Genomic DNA, 25,536 nt, shown 5'->3' with positions numbered 1-25,536 from the left:
GTCTCAAACCTGACGTTGTTGCTAACACGAACCCTAGCAAGAGCCGTGCTTCGCAGAATCTACCACCGGATCGGAAACGCGACCCACTGAAAAGATCTCAGTGGGTCGCGCTCGACTTATCGTCTTTTTAGCACCAAATCAAACAATAGGTATCGTAATATCAGTATTTATTTGTTTAAGTATGCATTGTAACATTTAATACAAAATATAAGTGTCTTCTTAAAAGTACTATTTACAAAAATCGTTCCTCTAAACATTAGTTCCCTATAGCTACAGTTTATGGTCACCCTGCCTCTAACACTAGTGGAATGTATATATTAATTACATAAGAGTTTTTATCCGTAAAATATATTTAATAAAACGCGAAAAAAATACCAGAGTTGATATTTTTTTTTCAATTAAATGTACAGAGTTCGTATTCATTTTATTGAAAAAAAGACGCGTCTTTCTGATGGCATTTAATTTTCGCGTTATATTAACTTTCTAGTCTTCAATTTAAAGCTTTATATGAGCTAATTATTTATTTAATGATATCATATTTAGATTCAAAGCTTAGGAATTATTCTGGATAGGTTTGAAAACCTTGAAAACATTTATCTTCACACAAAAGTGTATCTAGATCTCATTCGGAATCTGTACCTAAAGTTCAGAGCCGGTGACGAATTACTTGAGTTTCCATTTTGAATCTAAATAAAATATCTTTATTACATTCCAATAAGTGTTACGTTATATTTCGCAATCCAATTTAGCATTTTGCTTATTAATCACAATCCGTTTCACTGTTGGCTGTGTCACCACAGCAGAAGGAGCTCTCCGTGTACTTATAGTTTCGCGTTTTACGTTGGATATCATAGCAAAATATTCATAACACTCATTGAAATGTGACATTAACTAAATTCTTATAACACACGCTATATTCAATGCATCTGCGAAGTCAAAAGGTCGTATGTACGAGTCGTGTCAAGCAAAAATAAACGTTTCACTGTCAGTTGACTATATTACCGACGACTTTAGACCCGTCAAACTTTCGTTCCTTCTGTTTTGAAGTAGATAAAGTATTAATAATGGGGACCCTCGTGGACATTGGTAATGACAGGGGACATCGAGACTGCTGTTTACCGCTAACCACTTCTTACGAACTTCGTCCGAAGTAGGACGTCAATCGATGTGAAAACACTGAAATGAGATGTTCATTCCGTGGTTTGTTTATTTTTTTGTTATTGCTTAAATGGGTGGACGAGCTCACAGCCCACCTGGTGTTAAGTGATTACTGGAGCCCATAGACATCTGCAACGTAAATGCGCCACCCACCTTGAGATATAAGTTCCAAGGTCTCAGTATAGTTACAACGGCTGCCCTACCCTTCAGATCGAAACGCATTACTGCTTCACGGCAGAAATAGGTAAGGCGGTGGTACCTACCCGCGCGGACTCACAAGAGGTCCTACCACCAGTAAAATAGTTCCAGGTTTGATGGTACTTGGCAAAAATAACACCTGATATAAAACTATAAACGCAGTTTTCTTCCCAATAAAATCCACAGAGCCCTCTGTGTCTTCCGTTCCACGAGCTAATATTTCTTCAGAAATGTTACGTTACGTTATTTAAGTGAATAATCGCACTAGAACAAGTTCTAAATAGTGGTCACGTCATTCAAAATGAAAGCTTCCTGGGCCATGACACGGTCCTTAGAGGTCAAGTTATACTTAAATCAAACATACGACCAAATACTTCTGAAATACATTTCTTTGTGTTCCCTCCGAGTCGACTCCTCGCCCGTTATATTACTTGAGCATCGGCCCCGTTGAAGCGAAGTGTTCGTCTGTATGTCAAGGAATCATCCCGTGTTGTTTCTTATAAAAAGCGTTATCTAAACATCGGTATATTAGACAAGTTTTGGGAGTGTGGCCACTTTACGTATTCACCCAACAAATTCGGGAGAACAATATTATGCGCAATTCTTTAGACAAAATACCTTGTTCTACCATAATTTTATCACCGTGAAATTCTATCTACCCACACATTCGTAATCTGCTTTATATCTGCGAGCTTTTACAATCATTACTTTTACAGTACGGGTGCTTATTGCGGTGCGGGGGTAGTTTGTTGCGGATTGGTGTTTTTTAATTCAGTTTCACCCTCTTCTTTACTAATGAATATTACTGCTAATACATTTCATAATCTACAAGGAAAGTGTAATCATATTTTTAATATTTACATTGCTTCAACGAGACCTCGTTTCAATTCATATAATATTAAAATTAAAATATCACAATAACAATATTTATATAAAGTCAAGGCGTCGCAGTACACGGGCGTGGCAAGATACTCAAAATAATGGCTGGCTTTGCCCGATGACAGCGTTACTACAAATTATTCAGTAAAACTGTCGAACAGAGTATGATGTGCTGTGAGAATGATATCTGCTTATTTCATTAATAACATTTTACTTACAGATTAGATCCTTCCATTTTATTATTTCCAAATAATTATCCCTGAATAACCGCGAAGGAAATTGTAGTCGGCTTAATATAACACGCATTTAACGTTTGATTTTGACCATATAGTCTGTGAGCTAGCAACCATATAATGACATCAACAAAAAGTTTTAAGTATATTTAGGTTGCCAATTGTAACCTGATGCGCGAATTGAAATAATATTAATAATAAGTACCCTGGGCGATAGGCTTCGTGTAAAATTTGACAGCCATTAATATCCGATGAGATTTTCATAGCCATTTTTATGTAAAACAGTTATACTATTTCACATCCCGACAAGGTAATCTCATAGATTGTTTCTTTCCCTAATTATATGTAACATCTCTCTCGCACATTGCTCGTATGTACATAATATATTAAGGTTTTTATATAGAAACGCGTAGGACGATTATACCGATCTCATTGTAGAGGAATGTTGGTGTATTTATAATATTATTTTTGTGTAATCATTGGCAACTATTTATAGCATAACTGAGCGGTAACTATTACACCATTGACTTCAAAGCGTCGATATCAAGTTCAGAGTTAAGGTGGAAGTTCTGTATATTGAAAATACAGTAGAAATTGTGAAATTCAATTCGTGAGTGTTGTATCTGTGACACGATTCTCAGAACAGGATAAAATGTATGCCCAAAGAGGTTTTTGCCAGTCGCTGTGGGTTTCCGGTGCGGTCCAAACATACGTCTGCAGATTATCCATGATCAACCAACATTCAATCTCACAAAAATAAAAAAATAAAACCGGTAACTGAAAATACTGCCAACATCACACACAGTACAATTACAAATATCTAACTATTAATTTTACTATTTTCAGACATTATAAACGTGTTATTGGAGTTCAACAAACTTTCCCTCTCGATTTCACTGAAAGTTGCTTTCACGAAATCACTTCGTTTCTTTCTCAAGTTCTCGAAGCTTCTGCTGACCTGGGTGCCGACATACACGAGCTCGTTACAGCTGGTCGTCTTGTTCAAAGGTCGGTACGACGTCGGCAACAATATCGAACTACTCAGGATGATCGTGGAGCCCCTCCGGAAGGTGTCGCGGCTCACGTCTATGATTTCTAACGAGTTTTGTCCCAATACGAAGCGCTTGTACGCGCGTATGAAGATCACAGCTAACGTCAAGAGGCCTCCCGCGATCATGGAGTATGTCAGTGCCGGTCCGGCTACCGGTCCGACCGTCGTGGCCAGATATATCCAACGCCATATTGGCGTCGTCACCTCCGGTATACCCTGGAAACGGAACGAGGTTTAAGGATGTGGTGGGTAGCTATCATATGGCACACGATATTTGACATATGCCTGATGCTTACGTCATTTTCAAGATAAGCCTGCATATATACAAGTTCCGAACAACAACATTCGGGCCGTCGATCTACCGAACAATATCAACCGCTCGGTGGAAGATCTTCCTTTTGTTGTTAAACCTCCCAAAATAGATAATTAGTAATCAGCTGCCCCGTGCAGTGGACTAGTGTGTGAGGATGGTCCTGACTATCACAGCGATAGCGTCGCCGCCCGTTTGGAGACAAATGGTGGAAGTCATGGAGCTCATGCAACGTTCAAGGAGAGTGTCCCGCCCTTTAGGGGTTATTAGTTTCGTGGAAGGATCCTGTGACGTTAGGAGGGTGTCACGGCCGTAAAGATACATCGGAACACACGGATTACGTTTGCAGGAGAAATAGTCAGGACAGTGGAATAATCCAGAAGCAAACACTTTCAACTAAATGTTCAGTGTACTCACTTCCTCGAGCCACATGACCGGGAAGATCATGTCAGGGAACTTGTCAATGTTGTTGACAGTGATCCCCGGAGCGCGGTCTACCTTCATGTTCAACTGGACCCGCACGAAACCCTCCAGGGGCACACCGATTCTCTGAAATGAGAGAGAAATTGACTTAAGACATTTAGATTAACAGGACGGTGTCATCGATTTTCCTTTTTTTGTCTACCTAAGATAGCCTTGAGAGGCTATTTCAGCGTAACCTTAACTGGTAGGCGAGCTCACGGGGCTCAAACCTGATGACGTTGCTAACACGAACCCTACCAAGAGCCGTGCTTCGCAGAATCTACCACCGGATCGGAAACGTAACCCACTGAGAAGATCCGGCGAGAAACTTAGTGGGCTGTGTCTGTGGGTTAATTTACTCGTCGAGCCCTTTGCCGCAAGCGACGGGTTCGACGAGAACGATGACCGGCGATTTTCCTAAATATTGTAAACCTAATTATACAATTAAAGTGGTTGAATATTTCATGACATTGAATAAATATATCAATATCCAGCGCTTGTCCTAACCTGTCAGCCAAAATTCCGTGGTCGAAACATGTTCATTATAAAGTTTGATGACATGCTTACCAATGACCCTGGATTGCCAGTGAGATATCGTATATGTAAGTAATTAAAGTCCCTTACCGGTTGGATCATGAAATATGTTTCGTGTTTCTGCTTATCAGGTTTTAGACCTTCGAACGGCTCCAGGAGTGAGGGGTCGGCATCGTAGAAATGAGGATACGACAGGTAGACTGGAGCATCTGATGGAAAAAATGTGTCGCAATAAAACGTGACCCTAATTTGAACAGCCACATTTTGTAACACAGAACGATCATCCTTCTCAAACCCTGTTTATAGGGATGCCGCTTACCTAATCATGCAGCATGGATCTCAGAAGGTCTTGGAGCTATAAAGGGTGTCACCCATATACCGGACCGTTCTTGACTAGGTACCGATTGGATGATGCGGGTGAGACGGGGGTCTTCTTATCAAGATTTGTTCGAGCTCGTCTTTTTCAAAAAGCATTGTTGCCATTGTTTTGGTGGTTTACAAATATAATATTAAGTATGCGATAATGGATTTGAAGTTGGCGCGGCCTAAAGCATAAGATTCCCGGTGTGCCCGTATCGAGCAATGTGAATGTACCAGGATTCGAATCCCGCAGCTATCGATTTTTCCGATTAAAATATAATACTTAAAACAATATGTTCACGACTAACATCCACAATGAAGGAATAAGGTCGCATAATAAGAATCAAATCCACAAACACAGTTTGTGAGCTTGCATGGTTTTTCTTATATTTATTGCATCGATCTCGCATTCCACCTGCTATTAAATTGTTACCGGATCCGGAGTCAACAACAACATTTGTCCTAAGGTCTCAATATAGTTACAACGGCTGCCCTGCCCTTCAAACCTAAACGCATTACTGTTTCACGGAGAAATAGACAGGGCGGTGGTACCTACCCGTGCGGACTCACAAGAGGTCCTACTACCAGTATTTACGTAAATAATAATTTTATAGTTTTGATTTTTATTACACGATGTTATTCCTTCACCGTGGAAGTCAATAGTGAACATTTGTGTAAGTACGTATTTCATTAAACACCGTTGCATCGCTAGATACGAATGCACCGGACGTCTTATCCTTTAGGCCACGACGACTTCATTAGCTCGTTCATTAGCTCTTTATCTGTTTAAGTAATAAATAAATAAAAAAACCGCTAGAACATGTGCAGGAATGTCGTGTATCTGCCTCGGACTCAATTTGAGCCATTTAACAGGTACCTGTTAAATGATTAACTAAATAGCTGGTGTGACCTTCAGACCGCGAGGTCGAGACTTAAAAACTTCACATCAGCAGCGTCGTGTGCGCGGCGGTTGGCGGCGCGCATGTCTGTGTGTCGGCGAGCCTGTCTGCTTGTTAGTTACAATTAAAAATAGCAGAACTCATCCCAACAACCACAGGGTGACGACTACGTCAAATTTAGGAAAGTTTCCTATCGTTATACGATCGTGATATGGTCTTCAAACGAAATAACAGGCTACGTGTTGTCTAAAATCCCAGGGTATGTTTGCGAAGTTCGAGGTCCATGAGATGTATAGGGGTCATCGATATTGGGTTTCATTGAAGCGTCGGGCAAAGACTCCAAATACAAGTTTAACCCTCCATTTACCTTAATGTCGTAAAAGGCTTCTGAGGCGACGTTATTGACTTGCCTGGTAACGGATAAATATGTCTGGAAGCTTATTAATGTAACGGGTTATCATCGCTCAAAATAAGTCTCCTCACATCGACGAATGTGGTAAGTGGTCCACGTACGCCTACGTTTTCGTAAGTGGTGGTAGCGATAAGTGAAAGATAAATCTAACTTCAAATGGCAAAGATAGCTCTAAGTGTCGTGAGACTAACCCATAGACACAGCCCACTCAGTTTCTCGCCAGATCTTTTCAGCAGGTCGCGATTCTGATCCGGTAGTAAATTCAGCAAAGCACCGCTCTTGCTGGGGCTATTTTTAGCAAATTCTCTTAAGTTGCCCTCGTGAGCTCACTTGACCGTCCGCGCGAAGCTGGCATAGCATCTTAGGCTACCAGCGAAGAGGTAGGGAAGAAAAAGGTAACAAGAGACAGGGTCGAGGGATACTCACTGTACTGACACGGACTGATGTTCTGTAAGCCTCGCGGTGGACAGTCCCCGGCGTCGCAGTAGCACTTGTTGTCCGGGTTCACAGCGGCACACTCGAACGTCGAGCTGGGCGGCGTGTACAGCCCCGTCTGGATGCCTGCTCGCAAAATTAATAATGAACCATTAAAGTCACATTTTTTTTATTGCTTAGATGGGTGGACGAGTTCACAGCTCACCTGGTGTGAAGTGGTTACTGGAGTCCATTGACATTTACAAAGTAAAGCGCCACCCACCTTGAGATATAAGTTCTAAGATCTCAGTATAGTTACAACGGCTGCCCCACCCTTCAAACCGAAACGCATTACTGCTTCACGGCAGAAATAGGCAGGGCGGTGGTACTTACCCGCGTGGACTCACAAGAGGTCCTACCACCGGTCCCAAAGTAGACCTTTGTCTCCTATAAGACGAGGACAGTACCTCGGCTGGGAATAATAAATATCTTTAACAAAGCTATTGATTATCTCCCGTGTTAAAGGACTCAGGGTTATTACCTATTAGTCTGATGATGACAGCATTGCGAGCGTCGTCCTGTCAGCTGCCATTGACCCTTAGGACCTCGTTGGACTGCAAATCTTAGCGACAGCCCAGGCGAGTCAATGTACTCTTCAGTGAACTTTTTTTATGAACTCTTTACTACCCAACCCATATCTTCAGTGCTGATTGTGGACCACGTAGTGAGCACATGTGGTTGGTTCGTATATATGTATAGTACAGTCCTTACGTGACAACGGTAGGTAGTGGAAGTTTATACTAACCATCTTTGTATACATCCTTTCTGTATTTCAAGGGCATTATCCTGCAGAGATCCTTGTCGTAAACGTTGACTAGGTCCTCCTTAGTGACGTAGCGAGGAGGAAAGAAGGAGCCCTCCGATGCACTAGAAATAATCCAAAAATGAATTGGGGTCATGAGACGGTATGAAGGAGTGGTGGTGAGGAAATACTTTTCTTGGACCGAAGTTTCCATATCGGTTATTCAATTCAAATTATGTTAAATGTTCTTGTTTATCAGTTACAAACAACGCAATGACTTTAGTTTTCATAATTAAAATGTTTATTAGTACTTTGTAAATACATTAATATATTCATTAGTATTTAAGTGTATAAGGAAAGACTAAGGATATTGCCAAGTCATTACGAAGCGCAAGTACAAATAATCTCCTTCGCAAACAAAAAGCTCTTTGCAAAACACATAAAGGGCTTTATGATGAAAGGGAAATTGTTATTGGGTTTTAGAATTTCGAGGGAGCATTTTTGTGAAGCATAATCTATACTTTATATTATAAAGAGGAAAGATTTGTTGGTTTGTTTGTATTGAATAGGCTCCGAAGGTACTGAACCGATTTGAAAAATTCTTTCACTGTTTGGACTTTCACACTGCTCCCGAGTGACATGAGCTATAATCTTTTTTGAAAAAAATTAGGGATCCTTACTAAAACTCCAATAATGTAACCCAAGGTGTAAAAAAATTACCTAAAATATTCTTTACATAGCGTGCCCTGCGAAAACTATTGATGATAGAATAAATGGTGTACAACGACTTTGACGAACACATTAAATATTTACTAAAAGTGTCGCGACCATAGAGTTACTATTATAACTATGTACTTATTAACTCCATGGTCGCGACAGTATATGTCTAACTATTATAGTTATGCCGCAATGAGTGTTTTTTTATTTAAAAAAATAAAACAACGTCAAATATCGTTGAAGTTTTTGTTAAAGACCCTAGCGGAGCCGGAGCCGACCGCTTGTTTATATATTATGTACAAACAATTTTTTTAAAGGTAAATTACGGGGACATTAATCTCATGCAATATTTTAAATTCCGTGTTCGATGCAACCTTAGAGCACACGAGCCCCGGGGACCAGGAGAATTTACCCATAAACTTGCGAAAATTTATAGACCTACTTCGTATGTTAATCAATTTGGTTATTTAATTATTTATAAACGCAGAAGTTACGTATATGTCGGAGACGGTCATTACTTTGGTAGGTAAACGAAACGCAGCACGATTCCCGAGAGATGGCAGCACGATTGCGGTATCGTCGGAACTCGGTTAACTTCGTGCTACGACAGAGCTTAGCCGACGGAAGCGCGTAGACGCGATCACACTAACCAACCGGCCTTCTTGAAGAGCGGTGCCTCCGTCCTAAGAAATGTCATTCGTTTTCGTTTGCTAACGTCAAGAGAAGATTTCTAAATTGTTCTAAGACAACAAACGTGATTGGTGTACTCAATATTTCTCTTAGCTCGACCACCCTATTCGCCCCTACGATATCTGACTTGGCTGTATGAGCTATGTATCCTTTGCCTATCCAAGCGAATGAATCGATAAAAAAAATCGTATGCCGATTCCACTCTTTTAAGAAAATATACTGCTTGCGTTCACAGTTCTGTGTAAATTGTAGGTATTGAAATTGAATTATGTGTGTGGTTGAGTTTTTGACTAAAGTAAGTTACATAAAATGCTAACAAAATCATTTAATATAACAAACACCACAAAACACTAAAATATTGAATATAATTTAAGAGCACCATATGACATTTCTGCGTTCCCGTTAAAAATCACTACGTATGAAGGCACAATTCTATTTGCGGTTCGGTTTGCAAAGTACCTACTAAAAATCTGATAATTAAAATTATATTCGACAATGATATTATCTATCAAATAAATAAAACTATATGAAAAAACATGAAACATTGTAGTTTTTTTAATTTTTTATTGCTTAGACGGGTGGACGAGCTCACAGCCCACCTGGTGTTAAGTGGTTACTGGAGCCCATAGACATCTACAACGTAAATGCGCCACCCACCTTGAGATATAAGTTTTAAGGTCTCAGTATAGTTACAACGGCTGCCCCACCCTTCAAACCGAAACGCATTACTGCTTCACGGCAGAAATAGGCAGGGCGGTGGTACCTACCCGCGCGGACTCACAAGAGGTCTTACCAGCATTAGTGGTACATTTGTCCCATACATTCCTGCCATTGTTCTTTAGGGTAGTCGTTGATGTATATAATGCTATATCAGGATCAAAATGATTGAGTCTTGGGGATATCTTTGTTATCCAATTTAAAACTATGCAATTAGCTTTCCAGTTTAAGCAAAAAAGCAAAAATAGGTGATATCCCTATTTACCCGGTAATTGGGGTTAATGGGGACGAACTTAGTGTCAGTACAGAAATTTGCTAGGGCTGGCACTACTTGGTTTTAATTTATTTATTTAGTTGCACCAACAAAGTGATCATCAATAAAAAGCATTCAAAAACTGACAAAAGTACATGGCAGATGTCACTTCAATTATAGGTGCAATCGACAGTGCGTTGACAACAAAAAAAAAATATATATAACTAAAAGTTGATTACGTTCGATTACTTATGATTAATTTATATTTAGTTGGGAAATGATCCACGACATTTTTCCTGTAAGTTGTGAGACAATTCGAAAAAAAATCTATTTCATCACTTAAAATTAGTACGGCGCAATCGGGAAACTCTGAATGAATATTGACGAAGACCGCGCTACCGTGGACATTATTGTAGTCCCAAAGGATTCGTTTTAAGGGAGAGTAAGCACCTAAATTCAAACGAGCGGGCTTTCTTATAAACGGTTTATATTTCTTCGTTCGTGGTAAGTATTTAGGGGCTGATATTTTTATCTGGGTTAAGAGATTAGGTGTGTCGGTTATTCCATGGATTAATCAAGTGGATATCCCCACTCTGAACAAATATTCTTCGCTTAGACATTTTTGTCCACCTTGAACATTATTCTTGTTACATTAATATAATACTTATCCATTTCAACTAAAGACTTATTCCCAATTTCATAGGCTTCTATTGCTGTTTTTAATATTAAGGGATCATATCTCTTATAAGGCTTTGCACTCTTTGATACGTATACGCGAGGCGTATCTAAAAAAAGAAAACAATACGTAACTGATAATACACTGCATTTATAATTTTATATAAAAGTTCTAGACAAAAACATCACGAACAAACCAGATTTTTTCCGACACATTTGAAGAAGATTGTTATAACTACATATACAACCCTACAAACCTGTACCTATTTATACTTAAGTCGTTCCCATTCAACTTATTCTCATCCCAATTGACCAATTTTCTTTGTTATTTGTACCTGAGACGTCCCCATTATCCCCAAAATCAACAGATTTTTACATGTATTTCTATATTATCAAAAAACCTTAAAACCAATAACAACTGAGACTTACCTTTAATATAATAATATGATGGCTCAAACACTAAATAACTTTTATAAATCAGTCGTCTTCTATTATTATCAAACAAATAAAAGAGAGCAAAGTTTCTAGCACTAAAATAACTACCACCACAAGAAGTTAATTTGAAAGCGATTTTTTATAAGTTAGCAGCTGTTATCATGTATATTCAGAGTTGCTTTGTGAACTTCCAACATTCTATTATTACACTAGAAAAAATTGAAGACTTTGCAACGAATATAAAATTAATATTGAACGTCGAAAGATTTTCTGGTTTTTTCCCCATTCACCTCTCAATCCCTAATCACCCCATTATATGGTGTAAAAAATCAGCAATGTCGAAAAGGCAAAGGAATATTTTCATACAATTCGTAAACGTGACGTCACCACGACATTTTTAGTTTTTAATTATTTACTCCCAAATTAGGTAATATAAAATTAAAAGAATTACATATTTTAGCTCAGAATTTAAAAATAAAGAAAGGGTATTTTTATCGTATGCATGTTAATTTCTTTAAATGTTGTCACTGACGTATATAATTGTATAATGTCATGGAAAGGTTGAGATATTTTTAAGCAAAGTCTTTGTTTTATTTGTGTATCTCATGTGAATTAAATTAAAGAATTATATCATTGTTACATTGGACCCATCAAACATTGGCCAACAAACATGTCCAACAAACATTGGCTATGGGTCAGTCCCACAGGGCGTGGTATGGGCGCTGGGCACTGGCGCTGACCGTGAGCGCTTGTACTGAATATTAAAGCGACCGAGGGTAGCACTTACCGAAGGTTGTTGCACGGCTTGTCCTTCCAGTGGGGGATGTGGTCGAGGCCGTTCACTTTGTCCAAATATCCAAACCTCTCCATGCCCTGGTGTCCTGTGTATATTGTCGACACCTCCTCCAAGGTACCGTTCCTCTGTTTGAATTAGTTCACAAATAAAATATGAGATGGTGGTTGTCTAACAGCAGTACTGGAGGTGGGAGCGCGGAGGGCTGCGGCCCAAGGACCAAGCAGTCTCTAGGGAGGGCCGGGGTAGCAACCCCACTCCTACTGCCCAGGCAATCTATACTAATATTATAAAGCTAAAGAGTTTGTTTGTTTGAACGCGTTAATCTCAGGAAGTACTGGTCCGATTTGAAAAATTTCAGTGTTAGATAGCCCATTTATCGAGGAAGGCTATAGGCTATACGCTAACACCAATACAAGCGGAACACCAATAAAGAATGTTTCAAAATCGGGGTTATTTTTACCTTTTGAGAGCTTCCGCTGCGTGCGCTGCAGTAACGGTTAAAGTTTCGCTAAAATAACATTCTTCCCCTTTAAAAGATAAAAAAAAGTCCCCAATAACATATATCTATATGTCAAGGTTGGCTCACTATAACGTTTTTTATGCTAACCAAATTTGTTCTAAAATAAAGCATTATTTATGAACTATTCCACGCGGACGAAGTCGCGGGCAAAAGCTAAGTGTCTTTATGTTCTTATTAATATTTAAAATAAAATTAGTTCCAGTAGGTTCTAGTAGTTTTAAGCAAATTTCAGGGAGAAGTTTGGGCCGATCTAACTTTTTCTACACATATTAAAACGCGTTGTGTTCTTTGACTGCGGGATAGTTTATACTCACAGCCAACAGCAAACCCATTTGGGTGTTCGGTCTCTTTCCCTTCGGATAGAAGTAATGAGCTAATTTGACGAGCGGGTCGTTGTAGCTGAAAACGAAGGCGTAACACATGAGGCACAGCAACTACAATGTATTACAATGGAACTTGTGAACATTTCACTACAGCCAGGATTTTGAGGTGTAACTTGTAAGTGCTTTGTGTCCACGGTTTGCTTACTACTCGATAAAAGAACGCATCATTGCTTAGCGACAAGTGTCAAGCGGGTGGCCCATGCACCTGTGGGGGCCCGCCGCACGCCCCCCTGAGGGCCACGTTGGGTTGTCCGCGCTGTCCAACACAGCTTTATAGAAGGACACACAATCCCTCGCCACGTATAATACACACTATAATATAATACACACTACAACGACATCTATTAGGGAATAGCAGAAATCTCGCATTAACCTGGCCACTTACAAGTTCTCAACAAGTACTTCTAAATCTGGAGTCTACTGTCTCATAAACAAGCGCTTGATTTATATGATTTACAACCGGAAGCACAACAAGAACTGGAATCATGGCACCGCAGCCAGGGTTATTAGTAATTGTCGTTTTAAATAAAATTACGTCTGTGGCGGGTAGCCATCATACAACGCAAGATAATTGACAGATGCCTGAATCTCGCTTACGACATTTTCAAGATAAAGCGCATATATACTAGTTCCGAACAACAACATGCGGACCGTTGGTCTACCGAGCAATATCACCCGCTCGGTGGAAGAAGATCTTCCCTTTGTCGTATATCTACACGTCGATTATATCAAGACTGCGGTGGTCTGTGGCCAAGCATTCAATTACAAGTGTCGCTACTGAGCTCGTCTGACTTCGTCGATAAAATCTAAGTGTTGCTGGCGGTAAAGCGTGCTCTGTGTCCGCACGGGTGGTTACCACCATCCAAACTATTTCTGTCACGAAGTAATCAAGTGTTCTTATGTAAAAAGTGGGGCATTTAATGGCATTTATACAAGAGAGTGCTTAACCTCGCGGCTTGAGGCGGCATGCACGTTGTGGGTTCTATTGGCTATTAGTCTCTTAACAGGAGGCCCGCTGTGCATACAGACAGACACATTTTATTTATTACTTTTATTGTAGTTTAGGATAGATTTAGAAGAGAACTCACCCGAAGACCAGTTCCTCGGCTGTGACGTCGACGAAGGGTTTCGCTCTGTCCTTGTAGGTCAGGGCCAGGCCGGACACGAACAAATTGAACAGCCACGGAGCCATGTTGTGAGAGAACGACGTGACTGTCTGAGGAAGAGGTGCATGTTTGCCTTCTAACGCTGCTAATAGGCCGATTAGCTTTCGACGTATATGGATTGAAGTGGCCTATGAGAGAGATATGAGGTTGAGGTCGCAACGGCTGTCCCATCCAGCTGACTAGGAGGGGTTAAGGTTTCACCGCAGAAATGTATACAATGGTGGTACCTACTTACCAATATGGTACCTTTTTGCATAGGAAGTATTTACTGAAGAAGTACTAAGCGTGTCGGCACCGACGCACATGTAATCGACTCTTGAAGTGTTATTGAATATAGGGCAGATATAGACAAACATTATAAATATGTAAGTCCAATTATTTTAATAATACTGCAAGCACGTACTTATATAAGCATCTTCATACATATTTATTGTCCGTTACATGTTGTGAGAGGTTAATTTTATTATTCTTGAGAAATTCTGCAGAAACATTGGTATACTTGTTAATATGTTCAATATTAAATTTAACTTATACGTTTTGAACTAACCCTTTTAATTTGTGTTAATGTTTTTACTGGTGGTAGGACCTCTTGTGAGTCCACACGGGTAGGTACCACCGCCCTGCCTATTTCTGCCGTGAAGCAGTAATGCGTTTCGGTTTGAAAGGTAGGGCAGCCGTTGTAACTATACTGAGATCTTAGAACTTATATCAAAAGGTGGGTGGCGCATTTACGTTGTAAATGTCTATGGGCTCCAGTAACCACTTAACACCAGCTGGGCTGTGAGCTCGTCCACCCACCTAAGCAATAAAAAAATAAAAAAAATTATTATTTAGGTGATGTATTAAATACTCGACATTACGTCAAATTTAAATCACTGCCTTTTATTTAATTTTAGCACTAAGTAGTACAATAGTTATATCAAGTAGACCTTTAACTGAACAAGACAATAGATGGATTGTGATAATTGAATACAATCAAATTATGCTCAAGGGTTTTGTGATAAGATCTATTTTCCACTTGAATGAAGTACTTTTTTTGGGAATCCTTAAATTAAATCAATCCGTGAATAGTAAACACCAAAAATCAGTTGCTGTAGACGATTTAATCGAACCCTGCATACGCTGACCGGTCTTCATTTGACTCCATGCTGGTCGCTGGACTCAAAGGGTTGATGAAGGGTCTCGTCGACTCACCAGCAGCGGTATATTAGGCACCACCAGTTTTAGCTTCTTGTCGACGCTCATCTCCGGGACGAATCTCAAAATTTTGTTGTGCTGGTAGGTCAGCGTGTCGTTGTCGTGGAATTTTATGTTCACCTTCTCCATGTCCTCTCTGTACGCGATAGTTACAATTAGAGATCACATAAATATATATCAAAACATAGAGTGACTACCGTCAAGCTTGTGACCTAAGCGTCAGTATTGCTATAAGTCTGTCGCGTCCCAAAAGCCTTAGTACCATGAGCGCTATGTGACAGTAAGAGGGGTACATCTCCGTGGGAACCCTCAACATGAGGAATGTTATTAAATTAAACATAAATATTTATTTCGCGAGTTCAAATTACTCAAACCTTCATCCCTTCGTATAATTGTGATACATTTCTGAGCTGATTATTAGCGAAGTCGTGCTGTGTAATCGCATCACACGAGGACCAGCACGTATTACATAAGCACTTGAAGGGACACGGCGCTGCGCGATCGGGCCCTACCCTTCTTTTTTTCTTTTTTTATTTATTTATTGATGCACAAAACAAATTACAATCATTACAGTACTTAATAGCTAAATCGTACAAGTGGTACCTGGATCGCAATCTAAATGGTATGTGCACTCAGCAAAACCATATTAATGTACATAGCTTTGGCTATTGAAAACACTGTTGAAATTACAAATATTGATAACTAGCCATTGTTAAATTAGATATCCTTCACACATTTGACAAAATTAAATCCCCTGAGTCTAGGTTCAAAGATATCAATTATTCACGGAAACTGCTCACCGATACACGAACGGTCCAACTTCCACGAGCTTCGGTTTCTCGCCCGTCTCGAGGAACGCCTGCGAGTTCGTCACGTTGAAGATGTACACCTTGGTCAGCCTCATCACTCCTGGTTTCTGCCAGTAGCTGTAGCTGATCGAACCGTTCCACAGTTTTAGTTCCTGAAATGTATAGGGGGTTGATCACGTTCACCTGGTGTCGTGGATACGCTGAGCTCCTTGAGACCTAAGATTGAAATCCATACGCATGGTACCCATGTCTGTCTCGCACCAGAAGGTACGCTGGTTTAATACTCAGAGAACACTGCTGCCTATTCTCTAATGAGTCCCTTAGTTCGCTCTTGCGACACCCGCGGAACAGGTTAGATTTTGGTACACCATACAATCAAATCTACTCACCCTAAATATAATATAGTCCAGCCATGGAACGAACGATAAGATAACTCCGAGCACCACTGTGCATATACTGAACATTATAACCGCCAGGCGACCTGCAACAAATAAACGTACACTTTTGTTGTATGTTGGGGATGTTGGGGAGGCGCGGGAGGCGAGGACTACGTGTGAGTGTGTGTGCGAGGGTGAGTGTGAGTGCGTGTGTGTGTGCGAGTGTGTGAGTGCGAGTGTGTGTGCGAGTGTGAGTGCGAGTGCGAGTGTGAGTGCGAGTGTGAGTGCGAGTGCGAGTGCGAGTGCGAGTGTGAGTTTGAGTGTGAGTGCGAGTGTGAGTGTGAGTGTGAGTGTGAGTGCGAGTGCGAGTGCGAGTGTGAGTGCGAGTGCGAGTGTGAGTGCGAGTGCGAGTGCGAGTGTGAGTGCGAGTGCGAGTGCGAGTGGGAGTGTGAGTGCAAGTGCGAGTGGGAGTGGGAGTGGGAGCGTGAGTGCCAGTGTGAGTGCGAGTGCGAGTGCGAGTGCGAGTGCTAGTGTGAGTGCCTGTGTGAGTGCGAGTGCCAGTGTGAGTGCGAGTGCGAGTGCGAGTGTGAGTGCGAGTGCGAGTGTGAGTGCGAGTGTGTGTGCGAGTGTGTGTGTATGTGCGAGTGTGAGTGTGTGTGCGAGTGTGAGTGTGAGTGCGTGTGTGTGTGCGAGTGTGTGAGTGCGAGTGTGTGTGCGAGTGCGAGTGCGAGTGCGAGTGTGAGTGGGAGTGTGAGTGCCAGTGTGAGTGCGAGTGTGAGTGTGAGTGGGGCCAGCTTGCGAACTGATGGAGGTGTGTGACGTAAAGTCGGGTGTGAGTAATGGTGACAGCACCTACGTCGAATTATGAGCTTTTAAACGCGATAAAAATCCCTTAACTCGATCGTGTGCTTGTCGCGTGATAGTCCGGTGTCAGACAAACTGATAAACAAAATATTTGTCAGAGGGAGATGAATGTTAAATGAGAGTTGTGTGGCTACCCATGCTACCTAGCTACTAATTGTACTTGGTAAAAGCAATTATACGACCGTCGCGTCATTGAGTAGCGACAATTTCGACAAATAGATATTATAAAATACGACTAAAAGCCTGAATCGTGCCAACAACTAATTCAAGAAATGTGGGATAGTGAAGTTTCTTAAGAACAGCGTCCGTACAGTTCTCCATGTACATTGCTGCTTCACAAAATATAGAAAGTGTTCTCCGCTTCAAGCGAATCAATGATGCATTGTGTTAGTTCACATAGAGAAGTAAGTAGAATCCACCCAGACCCTGGCGTAACTGTTTTACTAAATAAATAAGAAACAGGAAATACTCCGTCCTATTTAAGAGGAAAACGTGAGGTACCGCCACTCGGAACGTGTAACTGCATTCAATTAAACATCGCAACTAGACATTACGATATAATGCGGTATAATGGTGCGCGACGAGGGTAAAGGTCATGCGACCAATCGTTTAGTTTAATTTGCCGCATTTATGTAAGTAACAAGCACTTGTAGCAAACACACACTACTTAACGTTTATAGCACTGAAGCGTCCACAAGTTGAAGCTACTTTAGAACTAATAGCGCTGAATGAATGGAATGAATGAATGGAATGAATCGTGCGCAGATACGTCTGATTGAAAATTTTAATTTTTTTTATTTCTTAGATGGGTGGACGAGCTCACAGCCCACCTGTAATTAAGTGGTTACTGGAGCCCATAGACATCCACAACACTTAAATGCACCACCCACCTTCAAATATAAGTTCTAAAGGTCTCAAGTATAGTTACAACGACTGCCCCACCCTTCAAACCGAAACGCATTACTGCTTCACGGCAGAAATAGGCAGGGTGGTGGTACCTACCCGTGCGGACCCACAACAGGTCCTACCTACCATCAGTAATGCAGATTTTATTACAAAGCAAATGGAAGATTACTTTTGAGGATGTGAAACTTACTGGTAGACACCATCTAAATTCAGATCGAAAGCCAAATTTCCCACAAGGTACTGATGACACACGCTCAAATCTGAATTTATGCTGGAGCACTTTAGGACTTTGAAGGCCATTTTGTTGTTAGAGGCAATGAAAAGGCCGATAGAGTGGAGAAAATTAACCCCAGAAAGCACTCATAGAACTAAGCATTTAAATGAAGGTAGTCGGGGTTTGTTAGTGTGAATATACTTTCAGTTGTCGTATATAAAAAAAATTTCAATAAAAATATTGCGATTATTAATTGAGATACAAACTATCTTATCTCTCAAGTTGGACCACCCTGCACCCAGTGGATCGAGTTTCATTAAAATCGCTACATCAGTTGAGAATACCATCCCGGACACACTACGTGAGACTACATTTGTAAAATACACATAAAGATTATATCCCAAGAGCCCGCGACAGCCAGACCTTCGTTATTTTATAAAAGCTGAAAGTTTCTCTGTGTATGTCTCCAACACAGGTAAGAACGACCCGCGATTATAGAGTTCCGATTGTGGTTAGTTGGGCAGGTAACAGGCAGTAAAGGTATATAAAATAGTACCTTAAATTCGTTAAAGTATAAAGGTTGTTTTTTTAATATTTAGTCCAGAATATCTTTAGAAATCATGATATCCGTTGCCGGACACTTTTTCCAGTTGTTACCCCCTGCCAGACACCCTTAAACTTTAATAAATTTAAATTATACTTTCGTTATACTATAAAAGCTAAATTTTATATATGTTACTTAGGGACTTATAAAAATATGTTACCCCAAGAGCCGGACAGTTTTAATGGTTCTTACATCTTGCCAGACACATTGAGAGCCCGCTGTAGGTGCGAGCGCGAGGTAGCAACTGTTCAAGCGGGTGTGAGCGAGATAGAGTGCTTAGTCTATTGTGATCTTTTACTGCACATCAGCTGTCGTTTATAGGATTTATCCGTTCTAAGCAGTGATATCGAGGCGCCACTCGGCATGGGAAGCTCTGTCATTCTGGCGGGCGACCTAAATTGTAAACACATCAGGTGGAACTCACACACCACAACCCCTAATGGCAGGCGGCTCGACGCGTTAGTCGATGATCTCGCCTTCGATATCATCGCTCCGCTAACCCCGACTCACTACCCGCTAAATATCGCGCATCGCCCGGATATACTCGACATAGCGTTATTAAAAAACGTAACTCTGCGCTTACACTCGATCGAAGTAGTTTTAGAGTTAGATTCAGACCACCGCCCCGTCATTATGAAGCTCGGTCGCGCTCCCGATTCCGTTCCCGTCACGAGGACTGTGGTGGATTGGCACACGCTGGGCATTAGCCTGGCTGAATCTGATCCACCATCGCTCCCGTTTAGCCCGGACTCTACCCCGTCTCCTCAGGATACCGCTGAAGCCATAGACATCGTAACGTCACACATCACCTCGACATTAGATAGGTCATCGAAGCAAGTTGTGGCGGAGGACTTCCTTCACCGCTTCAAATTGCCCGACGATATTAGGGAACTCCTTAGAGCTAAGAACGCTTCGATCCGTGCCTACGATAGGTATCCTACAGTGAAAAATCGTACTCGAATGCGTGCCCTACAACGCGATGTAAAGTCTCGCATCGCCGAAGTCCGAGATGCCAGATGGTCTGATTTCTTAGAAGGACTCGCGCCCTCTCAAAGGTCTTACTACCGCTTAGCTCGTACTCTCAAATCGGATACGGCTATGCCCCCCTCGTGGCCCCTCAGGCCGACTCGATAGTTCAATATCGACAACAATGAGGAAAATTATAAGAACGATTAAATATTTTTCTTTGACATGTAATATTTTGTTTGTACTTTATAATATTAAAATAACCTTTTTTATTTTCTATAATATTGCTATGAACGTAATAAAATATTTTTTTTATTGGATATCTTAACCCTACAAGGCTCAATTTTTTTTTTGTGTATCAAAAAAATATATAGTTTGTATTTAGTGATCAGAAGATAGGGAAAACATATAAAAATAAAAATAAAACCATATTTTACGAAAAAATCAACTTTTTATTTCAGTTCCACATATGGTACACTGAGCCTTAACTATACTTTTTGGTATACTAAACTAGTACAATTGAATTGTTTTGGAAGTTTCCTATGTACTTTTTGTTCAATTGTAAATTATTCAAAATGAAATGACTATTACCTATACTTTTGTATATTATTGCAAAATCATACTTATAACTAATATAAAATTGTTTATTGATGAAAGGATCTAAAAAAATTGTTCCATTTATTGAGGCAAAGCTCTACGCGACATTTGTCGCAAGATATGAATGCTTTTCCTTTGCAACCAGGATATTTGCATCATTGTCTTTTTTGACCCCAAACAGGAAAAAGCTCAAACCCATCGCGCCTGACATCACGCGAAGGTAGGATTGATGTATTTGGCTTCTGTCTTTTGTTTTCAACTTCATCAGATAAACTTGGTCTACCTCTCTTTTTGTTTATTGATAACCCACATATGCATAAACTTTTCCCTACTTCATATTTGAAGTCCTTCTGTTTCATTGGGGTTGGTATATGCTGCTGCTCTCCGACTCTTCTGTACAATAACCAGCAATTGACAAGGGTTACATCAAGAAGATGATAAAATAGCCTCAAGTACCATTTTCTTTGAAAAAATTTTTTTGGACACTAAATTTGTGCATTTCTTCTACAATATGCTGAAATAACGCATCATCAAAAAACCATAAAAATATTGAAGGGGAATTTCAAAGTCTATAATCGGTGACTGTAAATTTGTGTTTCCAGTAAATGAAGAAGGGGGTGATTGAAAATATGTTTTCTTCCAAATAAATCTTTTTTTTTCTTTGAGTGACAGTTACAGTGCCAAGGGTTTCTAGATCCATGACCGTTACTCATAGTCGATGACCGTCTAGGTTCCTGAGATTGTGTAATGGTACCTGTAGTTGTCCTTGAAATCATTCCTGATGTACTAGGCTGAGGGTTGATATTTCTGGCTGACGATTTTCAATATTCGTAACAAGCTCGTTGACGGGAGACGAAAACTGATATATTTGCGGAGAGAAGGAAGTTTCCACGTTGCTGGTGGTTCTGATAAAAAGTTTCGGATGGACTGAACCTTTTCGATGTCATCATCACTTTCAGCATCAGAAAAATCTTGACCATCTTCTTCTCCCAGAAGTAATATCCCAGAAACCTTCAATATCTTCATCACGCAATCTTCTTCGCACATTATCTGCAATAAAATCTAAAAAATCCTAAGGAATGTATGTATAAGTGAAAACAGACACTAAAGCTCAACGTACCGTATGTGGAACATGCATAAAAATATGATTTACTAATACGTTTACTATTGTAATATAAAAAAAACAACTTACCTCTGCAAAATATACACTTCGTTGCAGCACAGTATTTTTTTTGAGTCAAAACTGTTCAATAACTATTTTTTAAATATTTTTGAATTCAAACAAACGACTAACGTTCCAATTTCATTCAAATTTCACACTTCGTATACTATAACTTTAACACGAAAGACATCTTTAGGTAAAGTTTTGTATTACAACATTGCTAAATGTCTGTAGCATCTATCAATATATCAATAGATGACGCTATTTCTTGTTTTATAACTATAGGAACGATTAAAGACAGTGTTCCACATATGGAACTAGGTGCCTTGTAGGGTTAAAAGATCACAATAGACTAAGCACTCTATCCCGCTCACACCCGCTTGAACAGTTGCTACCTCGCGCTCGCACCTACAGCGGGCTCTCAATGTGTCTGGCAAGATGTAAGAACCATTAAAACTGTCCGGCTCTTGGGGTAACATATTTTTATAAGTCCCTAAGTAACATATATAAAATATAGCTTTTATAGTATAACGAAAGTATAATTAAAATTTATTAAAGTTTAAGGGTGTCTGGCAGGGGGTAACAACTGGAAAAAGTGTCCGGCAACGGATATCATGATTTCTAAAGATATTCTGGACTAAATATTAAAAAAACAACCTTTATACTTTAACGAATTTAAGGTACTATTTTATATACCTTTACTGCCTGTTACCTGCCCAACTAACCACAATCGGAACTCTATAATCGCGGGTCGTTCTTACCTGTGTTGGAGACATACACAGAGAAACTTTCAGCTTTTATAAAATAACGAAGGTCTGGCTGTCGCGGGCTCTTGCTCTATTACAATGAGCACCGCGGATACGCATTTATAGACAACGTATTACCGACACAGACTAAAAACGCGAAATTATTTCGCGAGTGCAGCCGCTCATGAAGGAAATTATTGTCATCGTATCGGTTGTCTCCCGGGGTCGAGGTGCGTACAGCCTATGCTCCGACGTCCAAACTTGTGAAAGATATAGTCGACCTCTCTACCCCTGACAGGGACAATCAATTATTATTAGAACTACAGCTGTCTCACGAGGGATGGCCTCTGAGTTGTCCATGGGTTCCATTAGCCGCTACACGGGCCGTGAGCTCATCAGGAGTTCACCTGGGCTCTTAGAATATATTTCAGGAAGGTTTCATAGTAAAGCACGCAATGTAACACAAACTGGGAGACGACACGCTAGCCGGCGCGCGAGTTTAATGTCGTCAGTTAATGTTAAGATGTTCGCTTAGTGTGCGGGGAGATTCCCTACCAGCACGCGGAGAGAACGCACGTGTCTTCATTATACAGGAAATAATAAACTAGAGTTCTTCTGTATGCCGCATTACTTTATAATGTTATTACTAGAATATGTTGTTATTTTATGATTATGTTATTTTCTGTGTAATTAAATCTAAACAACAGAATTATGTGTCAGAGGTGAGAGTCAAGCGACGCGACGTGGAGATACAATTACGTTAATTGTCGTATACAAGGAAAACTTTGAAAAATAATCATCATTTAAAATAACAATAATAAATCGTAGTTTATATTTGTAACTATTTGAAGACAAGATGTCATCATGTTTGTTATCAGATTATGTTTTAAGGAAACATGCAGTTAATTAACGTAGTCACGGATGCTCATGTCACTCATAAATGCTCACGAGTGCTCACGGGTGTTGAGAGTCTACCGGATTTCTTTAGTAAATAAATTTCAATTTGTTTTGACAAAGCTACTGCCTCATACAAGTGAAGAGACGGGGTCGAGAGTCGATTCAAAATTGGGACACTGGGCGACGACCATCCCTCGGGTGTAAGTTTCATCTCAAACAGCCAGCTCTCAATAGGTCATATCTACATAACTTTGATAAACTCTAAGCACCATCTTGTTAGTTTAAACAGTTAACAGACCAAAAGCAAAGCTAATAATCTTCTACATAGTTTTCCAAAATACAGTTTTCAATTCGAATTTGTAGTCACTTATTATCCCCAAAAATTATTTTGTTTTTTTCGGAACTAAAGATTTTTCGTCTTTGCTTGAGTTCCGTGATGTGAATTTTGTCCATATTTATTCTGGCTCGTAATTATGAGATTTATCAGATTAATTACCTATTGTAGTACCGGCAGCGAACGACGCGATTGGTTTTTTTTCACATTTCTGTGAGATCACTGATGCGTGTTTTTTTGTTGTTGTTTTTATTGCTTAGATGGGTGGACGAGCTCACAGCTTACCTGGTATTAAATGGTTACTGGAGCCCATAGACATCTACAACGTAAATACGCCTTGAGATATAAGTTCGAAGGTCTCATGTATAGTTACAATGGCTGCCCCACCCTTCAAACCGAAACGCATTATTGAAAAACTGGTACCCGCCTGGGATTCGAACACCGGTGCATCGCTCAACACGAATGCACCGGACGTCTTATCCTTTAGGCCACGCCGACTTCAACACAAGTGTCAAGCGAGGACTGCACTAAGTGTCTCCGCAAGCGCCGAGGTCTCACTCGAGATGGGACACCGGCTCCGGCTCCGAGGGTCCGAAGAGTACAGATACCCTCATTCATTTAACACAATAAGTGCATATTACGCCTGGAGCGGAATGTTTGTGTTGTCTGCAACCTTCGAGAACCACTCAGCATCAGGTGGACTGTCAGTTAATAGAGGGAGCGACGGAGACAAGGAGCAAACCATCCGCCACATCCTTTGTCGACCATCGCCACAACATCACAAACTTTAATAAACAACATTCATTAATTATCAATGATGATGCTTCAGAACCTTTGTTTGGAGCACAATAGCACAATGAATACGTCTAGGAAAAACCTTTTTAACAATAAACTGCTGTTCAATACGTTTATAGATTCGTAAAAAATATTCAAAGCTTAATGCCCGAGGTCGAATCATGTGTCAATCAAATTTACTTAAAGATATGTTTGTGGCGCTCGCACGCCGCCACCCGCCCCCGGCTTCTCTCACACTCATTTTGTGTCTTTATTGATTTACAACGAAACTCTAAAACAATCTTAAAATATTGTTTGTTAATGGTAGATTCTCATGGTAGATTCTGCGAAGCACTGCTCTTGCTAGGGCCAGTATTAACAACACTCCGGTTTGAGCCCCGTGAGCTCATCCACACGTTAGAGCGAAGCTGAAATAGCTTCTCAAGGCTATCAGAATAGGTAGGTAATTTTTTTTTTTACATAAATAACTAATTTTTATTTAATTTATTTATTTTATTGTTTGATATTTTAATTAATTGAACTTTTTTTTTTATCCGAATAATTTAACATAAATCAAACCAAACAGAAGAACAAATCTTCCAATGCGCTTGAAGGAGGTACAGTTCCCAAGATACTGGCTACGTTACTTCGTTGGACAGCCAGGCTCACTCTCTGTGTAAAGTACCAGCCAGCCTTAGCATCACGTGTAGCCTCCTTCAAGCGTTTGGAGATTTCTTAAGCTTTATCCAGACATTTACTCATTCGTCGAGCACAAGCTGCGCGGTGCAGACTAGAATGATCGTTAGGAGGATTGTATACATTCGTTTACGAACAAACAGCTAATGTGACTTAGATCATATTGTATAATCGTTATGTATCTGACTTGTATTTTTAGAATGTGCTTAGTATTTTTTTTGATTATTTTATTGCAACTAAAACTTCGTTACAACTAAATTTTGAATAGCATTAGACGTAAAAAATGTGGGAAATTTTACAATCGAGTCTGGGGTCAGGAACTGATCAGT

The 25,536-nt window shown here is 40.2% G+C and overlaps 1 protein-coding gene across 3 annotated transcripts in view; it reads right to left on the bottom strand.

Moving 5' to 3' along the window:
- Positions 1–150: 150 nt before the first annotated feature.
- The window catches only part of LOC101737222 (scavenger receptor class B member 1), a 68,173-nt gene continuing 42,787 nt past the window's right edge, over positions 151–25,536 (bottom strand). For all 3 annotated transcript variants that reach the window (XM_021351007.3, XM_004930769.5, XM_062675303.1), the window contains 11 exons: positions 16,460–16,551; positions 16,062–16,222; positions 15,259–15,397; positions 13,987–14,114; positions 12,830–12,914; positions 11,987–12,120; positions 7,716–7,837; positions 6,923–7,057; positions 4,916–5,034; positions 4,247–4,378; positions 151–3,735 (listed from right to left, as the gene is read on the bottom strand). In XM_021351007.3, the coding sequence (XP_021206682.1) occupies positions 3,289–3,735; positions 4,247–4,378; positions 4,916–5,034; positions 6,923–7,057; positions 7,716–7,837; positions 11,987–12,120; positions 12,830–12,914; positions 13,987–14,114; positions 15,259–15,397; positions 16,062–16,222; positions 16,460–16,551 (1,694 nt within the window). In that variant the 3' untranslated portion in view covers positions 151–3,288. The remainder of the gene's footprint in view (positions 3,736–4,246; positions 4,379–4,915; positions 5,035–6,922; positions 7,058–7,715; positions 7,838–11,986; positions 12,121–12,829; positions 12,915–13,986; positions 14,115–15,258; positions 15,398–16,061; positions 16,223–16,459; positions 16,552–25,536) is intronic.

The sequence above is a fragment of the Bombyx mori genome, chromosome 23 (genome assembly GCF_030269925.1).
Source record: "Bombyx mori chromosome 23, ASM3026992v2".
Classification (NCBI taxonomy): Eukaryota; Metazoa; Arthropoda; class Insecta; order Lepidoptera; family Bombycidae; genus Bombyx; species Bombyx mori.
The sequence above is the reverse complement of the archived record's forward strand: the minus strand, read 5'-3'. Positions and strand labels throughout refer to the sequence as shown.